This window comes from Cyanidioschyzon merolae, chromosome 10, assembly GCF_000091205.1.
Source record: "Cyanidioschyzon merolae strain 10D DNA, chromosome 10, complete genome".
Taxonomy (NCBI): domain Eukaryota; phylum Rhodophyta; class Bangiophyceae; order Cyanidiales; family Cyanidiaceae; genus Cyanidioschyzon; species Cyanidioschyzon merolae.
In genome coordinates this window covers 115,794-125,520 of record NC_010136.1, presented here as the reverse complement: position 1 = coordinate 125,520, position 9,727 = coordinate 115,794, and the positions used below count along the sequence as shown (strand labels likewise).

The following is a 9,727-nucleotide window of genomic DNA, read 5'->3' as shown; positions in this document are numbered from 1 at the left end:
GCTTTTGCTCACAGCTTTTCCCGCCAAGCTCAGATCACGTGCAGCGTTGGATACCGAAGCAGGCGACACAAGTTTGCTATGTCGCCGATTCGAAGGCGGGGCAGAAGGCGCTGCTGCCGCCGCACTACAGCAGCACTTACCAGCGATCAAACAAAATTCCCTCGATGTACCGAGTCCATAAATGTACATATTAATCCAGTTTCTCTTCTCAAAGCACGCGAGCGCAGCAAGTTCGTTGCCGCTGAGGCGACGCACAAACGGTGCTGTGTCGACACTCGTTCGTGCCGGAGCACGAGCACGTACTCTGGGTTTCCAGAGTGTCACAGACGCCTCATGTTCACGACCTGGACAGCGCACTGTGTACAGCGATGGAGACGCTCAGCAGCGGCTGCCCGTGCACCGAGGTGTCTGAGCGCTCCAACCGCTCGCACATGGGCAGTTGCAAGCCGGCGCTATCGCCCTGCGCAGCGGCTCCAAGGCCCAGCACGCACCGAACCACGAATGTCTGGTGTCAATGGGGGCCTTGCGTACGACATTGATGAGCAACAGCTTCCGGATCAGATCAAACCCTTGGTCCAGATGATTGTTCGCGGTCCTGACTCACCAGCTGCATTCATCGACGCTATGGAACGCATAGCCGACTGGCTTTGGCAACAGCAGCAGTCTGCCAATGACAGAGGCACCAGACCGCCGGATACGCTCATTCCTTTTCTTGTGGACTCGCTCGGCTACAATAATCCGGTTGCAGCGCGAATAGCGCTGGATCTTCTCGTGCGACTTTATGGAAAGGGCGCCGTCCCGGTACTGCTACAGGGCGTTGGCGCTCTGAACTATGCCGTTAACGCGTACGCGCTGCGAGCACTGGGTGCAATAGGCGACGCAGACGCGGTCTTCACGGTTGCAAAGCAGTGTGCGCTTCGTGGACCCATTCCTAACGTACGGCGTGCTGCGGTGCGCTGCCTCGCTCAGCTGAAATACGAAGAGTCGGCAAACGGGAGAGCGCGTTGTGAGGATGCAGTCGCATCGCTGTCGTCGCTCGTGGGTGACCCCGACTGGACAATACGTTATGCGTTGGTTTGGTCGCTATCGCATTTACTGCATCGCAAGTTTATCGAAAAGCCAGAAATAACCAATATTTTGGCTCACATTGCAAACCAGGATGCAGATGTGGTGGTACGAGCTCGAGCGCAGCGCGCACTTGCTCAGTTCAATGAGGCAACATCATCCCCAGCCTCCAGCACGGCGCGCTGCGTCCACGCTGCCGATACCTGAAGTGAGCGCATAGCCCGCCGTGCCTGCTGGGACGTGCTCACGCGTCGACGCTACTCCTTCGATACTCCCTTGCCGATCGGGACGGGAATTTGTGGTTTCGGATCATTTAAATCGGATGGAAGTGCGGGTGGTGGAATGGTGCGTGCGTTGGCAGATGTTGCCGATGCCATCCCCGACGAACGAAGTAATGAACGAATCCTGCTGCTGCCGCCAAGAGGTGCATCAGCGACAGACACGCACACACACAAAAGTCGCCTGTACGAACGGAGGCAGACTACGTGTGAGCGGTCTACTCATCTGTGCCTCCGCGTCCATCGAAATCGTGTCAAAATAAAACTGCTCCCGCTCGTGAACGTCGTTAGACACGTGCATCATAGATGCTCCTAGGCATTAGAGCAGGTCGTCCAAGAGGTGAAAGAGCGGGTCGAGGGCCGAGTGCGTGAGCTCCAAGTTGCAACGCTGAATGATCTGGCGAATGGCGAAAACTTTGAAGCTATTTTCGACCATCGCACAGTTCGCAATGGCCGATGCCGACTCAAGCTGCCCGAGCTCTCCGAGATCTCGTACGAGGACGCGCTGGGAAAAGTGATGTTCGGCACCGAATTCGAGAGCACCATGAAGTGCATGCAAATGTTCCACTTTGCCGGTCGCTTGGTACATGGCCTTGTGCGCTGCGTACTGTACGAGCGGCACTGGATGTTTCGTCAGGGGTCGCATCGCTGAGACGAAACGGTCTTCGTAACGCGCCCAGACGGCCGGATCCGAGCGCATGCGTCCAGCTACGTATCCAAGTGCTTTCAGGAGCCATTCGTACGGTTCCTGCATCATCGCTGATTGGAGATCGACACCCAGTGTTGGTGTCTGGGTGCTGCGACGAGCTCGCGCCTCATCGGCGCGTCGCTTAGCAAAGATCTCGAGCAGACGCGCTCGCTTCGCCTCGTCCAGCGTCGAGAGGTCGAAGCCTGGTGGCAGCGTCACCGATTCGGTTTCGTTGTGCGCCTCGCTCTGAAACGTTTCCAGTCGAGACAGGAGCGCTTCTGTCAACTGGGAGTTCGGCATGTAGCTCGGTTGCTGCATGAGAATTTTGGCGATAGCCTCAGCGGCTCTGTGGCGCAGATGCCAGTCCTCGTCATTGCCGAGCGCCTCCTGAAGGAATGTTAACGCCTCTAATGCACCAAGGTTGCCGAGCGCCAAGGCAGCGCGTCGTCGGAGCGGGTACCCGCCAAGCGCCGTTCGGTCCGTGGAATGACGTAACACCGCCACGAGGGCATCGGCTGCCTCTCGAACACGAAACCGCGACAACCACCAGACGGCATAGTAGCGATAGCCCTCATCGGGATGATTCAAATTCGCTATTGCTTCGGCAACAGAACGCGGCCGAGCGTCGGTCGGTTGGTCCACAGCGCTGGATGCGCCCCCGTCCGAGGGTACTACGGGCTCGGCGCCTTCGAGTAGGGCCAGGTTGCTGCCGTCGAGTCCCCAGAACGCGAGTTCTTCAGTGCTCGCGTTATCACGTTCGAGCTGCTGCACCTCCTTTAAAGCGTCTTTCATTCGCTCGTGTCGAGACTCAACCGAGATAACAGCGTCCAGGCCGGCAAATCCGGCTTCGTCGTACGCTGCTCGGAGGGTTGCATCGCGGAGCACCTGGTAAGCGGTTTTGACAGCCTCAAAACGCTCGCTCGCGCGCTCGTCACCCGGGTTGCGATCAGGATGCCACCGCTGGCTCTGTTCAAGGAACGCGCGCCGGATCTCCGCCGGGCTCGAGTCCCGCGTTGCCCCCAGAACTCGGTACAGGTCCTCGCGTGCAACGCCTTGGCGACGCGTGCTCGCGTTGCGCTGCGCACACTGCCAGCACACTGACCTGGGTTGCGCGCGCCGCCGCCCCGACCACCGACGGTCGCGCAGAGAACACCTTCGAATGTCTGCTAGTGATAGAAACATGGAAGCTGACGGAGCGACAACGTGTAACCCGCGATGGTCTCGCACCGACCGAACCCAGCCATCCAGACCTGTCGTCAATGCCACGCAGGTACTGAGCAGACCTGGGATGCGGAAAGTGCCAGCTCGCCCGATCTATGTCCATATATTCATTTTAATATAATTGTATACAAACATGTTCCATATAAAACCTAGTTATACATTTTATACCCGATACGATTCGCGCTGCGCCTCGATGCGTTCGTGGGCGTCGTCGATGCCTCGCGGCGGCGGCGGCGGCGGCGGCGGCGACATCGACGTCGACGCGATAGACCGCAGCCGCGGCAGCCGCAGCAGCAGCCGCAGCAGCCGCAGGAGCCGCAGCAGCAGCGGCTTCGTCCACCAGCTGATCTTCTGGCGACGCGGCGAGACTGGGCGCTGCGCTCGCGGCTGCTGCATTCGCAAACTCGTACGTGTTATCGCGTTCGCTGTCTCATTGTAGGACGACGTCGGCGCCTTTAGGTCTTCTGCGGTCGTTGTAACCAGTGAATTGACAAGAAAAACGCTCTCTTTTTGGAGAATGGTGTTTACGTGTGCTGCTTTCGTAGCTCCAGTTGGTGGTTTTCGCGGCACGGCGGTGCGCGCTACGAGCCGCGAGGCCGTCGGACCCCGGCTGCAGGCTGGTGACCAGCCTGGTGCCTTCACTGCACGTACGCGAAGCTTAGGTGTGCCGCTGACGCGGAGCCGGCAACGTGCTGCGCACTCGAATCTTGTGATGAAGGTGCGGGTAGCGGTTTCCGGGTTCGGTCGCATCGGACGCAACTTTGTGCGCTGCCTGCAAGCGACCCCGAACGCGAACCTGGAGCTGGTGGGGATCAACGATACGGCTGGCATCAAAACTGCCGCTCATCTGCTGAAGTACGACTCTATTCTGGGAATTGCACCGTTTGACGTGAAGGTTAGCGGGGAGAGTACCATGCTCATTGACGGGAAGCCGGTTACCGTTGTCAGCAACCGCGATCCGACCCAGCTGCCTTGGAGGGACCTCAACGTCGACATCGTCATCGAGGCAACGGGTGTCTTTATCTCAAGGGACGGGGCAGGCAAGCACATCGAAGCGGGTGCCAAAAAGGTGGTCATCACAGCGCCAGCGAAAGGCGAAGGCGTCCCGACCTTTGTCATGGGTCTGAACAACACCCAGTATAACCACGCCACCGACCATGTGGTGAGCAACGCGTCGTGCACCACCAACGGCATGGCACCGTTCGTGAAGGTGCTCGACGAGGAATTCGGCATCGTTTCCGGCATGATGACCACGACGCATTCGTATACCGGGGACCAGCGTCTGCTGGATGCATCGCATCGCGACCTGCGTCGCGCCCGTGCGGCCGCGTTGAACATCGTGCCGACCTCGACGGGTGCCGCGCAGGCGGTTGCGCTGGTGTATCCACCAGTGAAGGGCAAGCTCACCGGCATTGCCCTGCGAGTGCCGACCCCGAACGTTTCTATCGTCGACTTTGTCTGCACGGTGAAGAAACCAACGTTCAAGGAGGAAGTGAATGCAGCTTTCGTACGAGCAGCGGAAGGGCCAATGAAGGGTATCCTGGCGGTGAGCGATGAGCCGCTCGTCTCATCGGATTATCGGATGAACGTCAACTCAAGCATTGTGGATGCAGCGCTGACGACGGTGATGGGTGATACGCTCGTCAAAGTGGTAGCCTGGTACGACAACGAGTATGGCTACAGTCAACGGGTTGTGGACTTGGCCAACTACATAGCGCAGCATTTCTAGACACGGAGCAAGCAAGTGGTAAACGGACTCGATCGAACGAGCAGCACAGACGCGTATCCGAATGTTCATCCCAGGTAAAGCGACCGGAAGAACCGAAAATACTCTCCAGCGGACACCACGCATCTGCATCCGATCATCCGACGCGGGTGCATTTGCTCCGGGCGGGCTCCGGTTTCACACCACCAGCCCTGGTGGTATCGCAAGCACCTGCCAGATGCCCCGTGGCACCTTGAGCAGCGCGTGACGCACCGAGCACCCGATCCCGATATCAAGGCGGGTCTGAGGCGCGTCGAACGTCTTCTGATGTAGAGTGAGACGGTGAAAGAGAGGGCAGCGATGGATGCTACCCTGATGGTAGCGCGCATCCAGCGCATGCTGCCTCAAGGATGCTTCGATGGTGCGTACTTCATTGCAAGCGAAGCTCGTCGTCGGTAAGGCGGCGAAAGCACGATCCCGATGACGCAATACGGTCCAGTTATCGTCCGAGACTGGCACGCTCTGGGCTTTGCGGAACACGTGCAGTCAGCAGCGACTCGCTGGACGCTTCCTGTATCCCGACACAGACACACAGACACAGACACAGACACACAAGCACACAGACACACAGACGCAGACGCACACAGACGCAGACACAGACACACAAGCACACACACTCACAGACACAGACACAGACACACAAGCACACAGACACACAGATACACAAGCACACAGACGCAGACGCAGATACACAAGCACACACACTCTCAGCGGCGTGCCGGGCGAGGCGGCGCGCCTACGCATCGCGCGGCAGTCGATCGAAGGCGCCGCCTCGCCCGGCACGCCGCCGTGTCGCTGCGATGGAACGGCGGTAGGCGTGTGCCTCTGCTGCTGCGTGTGCGTTGCGTACCCGTCAACGAGTGTTCCGTTTGTCAAGCCCGGTTTATCACCAGTGAGCAAGGGCTCAAGGCGCTTGCGGCTGCAGTGAAGCTGGTTGACTCGTTGCGTGCAGCGTTTCGCGGTGTCTCGTGCGTAGTCGCTGGGGCCGCGCACCCAGCGCTCGTTGACGAGGCTCCGCAGCAGCGACCGACTGGCGGGAGCCCTGGAACGACTCGTAAACAAGACTCGGAGAGGGGTCAGTTTCGGAACTCCGGCACCGAGCGGTTGAGGTTGCGGCATCCGCGGACACTGCAGCTGGCATGGCGGCTGCAGGTCAGCGTCAGCGTCCGCCGCTGCGACAGCTGGACTCGCTGTGGGTGTTTACGGCACGCGAGGCGGTCTCTCGCGGGACGGCAACTAAGGCAACGCGTGCGTCCGAGACGACGGCGCCTGATGCTGGTGCCCTTCGCGAAGACGAGCGACGACGTCGCCTTGTGATGGCGTTCATGGACCGTCTGTGTCAGAGAATAGGTGAACCGGTGACAACGTCGTCGTCGCCGTCGACAACGACGCTCGACGCTGAAACGGCTGCTGGATCGCACCGCGCAGAGCGTAGTGGTGTAGGTGAGCGGCTTCGTGCGAGTCTGCGGCTACCGATAACGACACTGATCGCAGCGCGCCTGCTCTTTCATCGCTTCTTCCTGCTCGAGCGCTTTGATGCGACGTTTGATGAGCTCGATATCGCAACCGCTTGTGTTTCGATTGCCTGTAAAGCAACTGAGAATGTGGTTCGCATGCGAGATCTCGTTCGCCAGAGCTACGCCCTCCGCACAGGCGGGTGCCTGCTGCTCGACGAGCAGCTCCATCAAGACCTCTACGTCCGCTGCCGTGAGCGTATTGCCCAAGCGGAGCGAGATGTGCTACAAACCCTGAACTGGGATTTAGATGTGGGCGAAAGCGTCCACCGAACAATGTTTCATCAGTGGGCTTTGTTGGAAAAGCTCATTCGCGCCCGAAACGGCGATACTGTGCCCTGGTCTGAGACGAGCGTGCGAACAATGCTGCAGGTTGCGTGCTCGTTTCTAAACGAAGCTCACCGCACAGTCTGCGCGTGTCTGTATCCGAAGGAGGAGTTAGCCGCTGCTGCGCTTTGTGTGGCCATGTGCCTGTGTCGTTTGCGTGCCGGCGAGGATATTGCGCAATGGCTACGTGAGTGTCATATCGACGCACCAACCTTGGCGTCTGCGCTTGATCGTTTCCGCGCGGACTATTTTGCGCGGCTCTGCAGAGCGCAGCGTCGCGCGGCCGATGCCGCCGCCTGGCAGCGACTCCCAGCGTCAGCCCGGGCGCTCGGGGCGCCATCCGGAGCAACGCTTGCCGAATGCGCTGTCGAGATTGTCGCTGATACAGCGCAGGAGACGACATCGCGTCAGCTGGCAGGAGCAAGCCGAGCTCCGCCACCGCACGCCGTTGGAAAGCATCAGCAAGCGGAGGCAATGCGCAAAGAGCCGTCGCCATCATCCGGCCCGCTGATTCGCAAGCCTCGCCACACATCGAGCGACGGCAGGCATGCCGCCGAGGCGCTTCAACAACAACAACAACAACAACAACAACAAGGAAGCTACCGCCATTACAAACATCATCAGTGGCCGGCAACGGGGAAGCGTCGACGTCCAAAAGCAGAGACCGGCCCGAGATCCACACCACTGGAGCCGCCTTTTCAATGAGTGTCGCCAAGACAAGGCCGCAACGAGTACCTCATATGTCCTGGTCTGGAGCGGGACCGCGCAGACGCCGTTGCTGTGTTGGCGACTTGGCGGTCAGCTGTCTGGGCAGACTCGCTCCAGCGAGTCTGGTCGGTGACGATCAGGGGGCGGAAATTTCTGAGCTTGCTGATGCCGAGGTCGGCTCCGGGGGAGCCCCAGGGGCACGCCATGGTCGTGTGTGCGTCGTCAGCGCGGTGAGCTGCTCTCTCAGAGCGTCGATCTCGCGCTGGCGCTCTCGCAGCAGCGCCTCCTGCTGCTCCGCAACCGCAGCCTTGAGTCGCGCCTTCGTCTTGGCCTCGCGGAGCGCTGACTGTAATCGCTCCAGGAGACTATTGCCGCGCTCTATTTCGGCAGCTGCTGCCTCGAGCTGTCGTTCGAGGCGTGCCCGAGCCTCCCGATGGGCTAAAATTGTCTCTTCCAGTGTGCTCTTTTGAGCGTTCGCAAGCTCTAGCATCTGGCGCATGCGTTCTATCCAGGCGTCTTTGTCTTGCAGGGCCCGCTCCAGTCCCTGGATCTGGGCGTTCACTGCGTCCAGTTGTCGCTCAAGCTCGTGCACCGCACGGGCGCGCTCCCGAAGATCCTGGCGCACTCTGTCCAGCTCCGACCGCATGGTTTCGTGCTCGCTCTGCTGGGCGCTCAGGCGTAGCTCGAGCTGCCGAATCTGTTGCTCACGGGCGTATCGTTCGTCGGTGAGCCGCTGCATGTCCGTTTCGTTCTGTCGTATTCGCTCCGAGAGCGTGGCTATCTCCTCCCGATATCGTTCTTCGAGTGCACGACGCTCCTGCTGCCACTGCTCCTGTCTCTGGAGCGCCTCTTTGAGGGCTTGCTCGCGGACCTCGGCGAGCTCGGCCTGATGCTGGGCCCGTGCTGCCTCCGCTGCCTGAGAGCGCTCTTGTTGGAGTTGCGCCACCTGTCCCATGAGCTCCTGGACTCGAGCCGTGCGCTCGTCTAGTGATCGGCGCATCTGCTCCATGGACTCCTCCAAACGGGTAGCTCTCCGTTCCGCGCTGTGCAGACTCGAGACGAGGTAGCGCTGTAGCCGTTCCCCGCTCGCTGCCTGCAATTCCAATGCCAAGTGCGGCAAGTTTCGGAACGCTGTCGTTTCGAAGACCGAAAGTCGTGCTGCCCCGTCTTCCAGGCGGAGCAAGGCGTGAAAACCGCTTCCCTCCCGACGACACTGTTCGAAGAGGTCCACCAGTGTTCGCGGAAAGCGGCCAAAATCAACAAAGAGACACTGGTCTGCCTTGAACCGTGGATACTCTTCCTCTGTCATGCGCCACTCGTATAGAAAGATCGGGTCTGCGGGGTCAGTGATACGCAGTCGCAAAGTTCGCAGCGCCAGCGGTCCGACGTGCGCGACGCGTCGGCCAGTCGACAGTTCGCTCGCTGAGGCCGCAGACACACCCATTCCACGAGCATACCGCTCCGAGGACTCCCAAGGAGGTGCAGATGCATCATCATCCCCAGCCTCCTGATCAGCGCCGTCTGCACGCAGCTGAACACGCAGCGGAACCTGCGTGCGCTCGCTACCGGTACGCACGCATCGCACCGTAAACGGGACACGCTGTTCGTAGCGCCCAGGAAAAGCGTCAGCACGCTCAGGTACCCCGTTTTGACTTCGCGGATCCGTCAGCGCTGACGCTGATCCAAACGTTGGAGGTTCATTCATCCAAGGGGCCTGTCGCCAACCCAGCACTTGGTGGAAAGCAATGTCCACGCTCGCGGGTACCAGCACCAGTACCTCCGCAACCGTCGGATGCACGAAGGGCGCCACGCGCGTGCGCCCTGGGAATGCGGCAACTGTCCAGGATCGCGTTGTGCGTTGCGCAGCGGCGAATGATTTTGAACTGCCGGCAGCGACGTGCGTGTGCGCGCAGCTGGCGCGCATGCGATCGATTTTCTTTTTCATGGACAAAACGTTCACTCAGGCCAGCGTTCTCCGATGATGCGCATTTTGCCTTTCTTTTTGGGGGGTTTTTCAGTGCGCGGTGCATGTGATCGATGCGATCGCCGCCGGTGGCGCCTGCCGCACCGCGCTGCCTCGCCTCGCCCTTCGTTGCCTTGAGCTGCCGCTCCGGCCGCGCCTCCGGGACGATCGCCATGCGTTGCAAGCGAGCTGGGCGAT

At 60.1% G+C, this 9,727-nt stretch overlaps 5 protein-coding genes and 1 non-coding gene across 6 annotated transcripts; 3 read left to right on the top strand and 3 right to left on the bottom strand.

Moving 5' to 3' along the window:
• Window positions 1-333: 333 nt before the first annotated feature.
• On the top strand, window positions 334-1,272 carry CYME_CMJ044C (phycocyanobilin lyase beta subunit; the record flags this gene model as incomplete). The annotated part of the gene is made up of 1 exon (XM_005534737.1): window positions 334-1,272. The coding sequence occupies one exon, from the start codon at window positions 334-336 to the stop codon at window positions 1,270-1,272; it is 939 nt and encodes a 312-aa protein (XP_005534794.1).
• Window positions 1,273-1,662: 390 nt separating this feature from the next.
• Window positions 1,663-3,213, bottom strand: CYME_CMJ043C (phycocyanobilin lyase alpha subunit; the record flags this gene model as incomplete). The annotated part of the gene is made up of 1 exon (XM_005534736.1): window positions 1,663-3,213. The coding sequence occupies one exon, from the start codon at window positions 3,211-3,213 to the stop codon at window positions 1,663-1,665; it is 1,551 nt and encodes a 516-aa protein (XP_005534793.1).
• Window positions 3,214-3,769: 556 nt separating this feature from the next.
• On the top strand, window positions 3,770-4,981 carry CYME_CMJ042C (glyceraldehyde-3-phosphate dehydrogenase; the record flags this gene model as incomplete). Its single annotated transcript, XM_005534735.1, has 1 exon — window positions 3,770-4,981. One exon carries the CDS (start codon window positions 3,770-3,772, stop codon window positions 4,979-4,981), a length of 1,212 nt encoding a protein of 403 aa, XP_005534792.1.
• On the bottom strand, window positions 3,771-5,720 carry CYME_CMJ041T. The gene has a single exon (XR_002461349.1). It is a non-coding gene; the product is annotated as a hypothetical transcript (transcript).
• Window positions 5,721-6,156: 436 nt separating this feature from the next.
• On the top strand, window positions 6,157-7,563 carry CYME_CMJ329C (hypothetical protein; the record flags this gene model as incomplete). The annotated part of the gene is made up of 1 exon (XM_005534734.1): window positions 6,157-7,563. The coding sequence occupies one exon, from the start codon at window positions 6,157-6,159 to the stop codon at window positions 7,561-7,563; it is 1,407 nt and encodes a 468-aa protein (XP_005534791.1).
• A 139-nt stretch (window positions 7,564-7,702) lies between these two features.
• Window positions 7,703-9,271, bottom strand: CYME_CMJ328C (hypothetical protein, conserved; the record flags this gene model as incomplete). The annotated part of the gene is made up of 1 exon (XM_005534733.1): window positions 7,703-9,271. One exon carries the CDS (start codon window positions 9,269-9,271, stop codon window positions 7,703-7,705), a length of 1,569 nt encoding a protein of 522 aa, XP_005534790.1.
• Window positions 9,272-9,727: the final 456 nt, after the last annotated feature.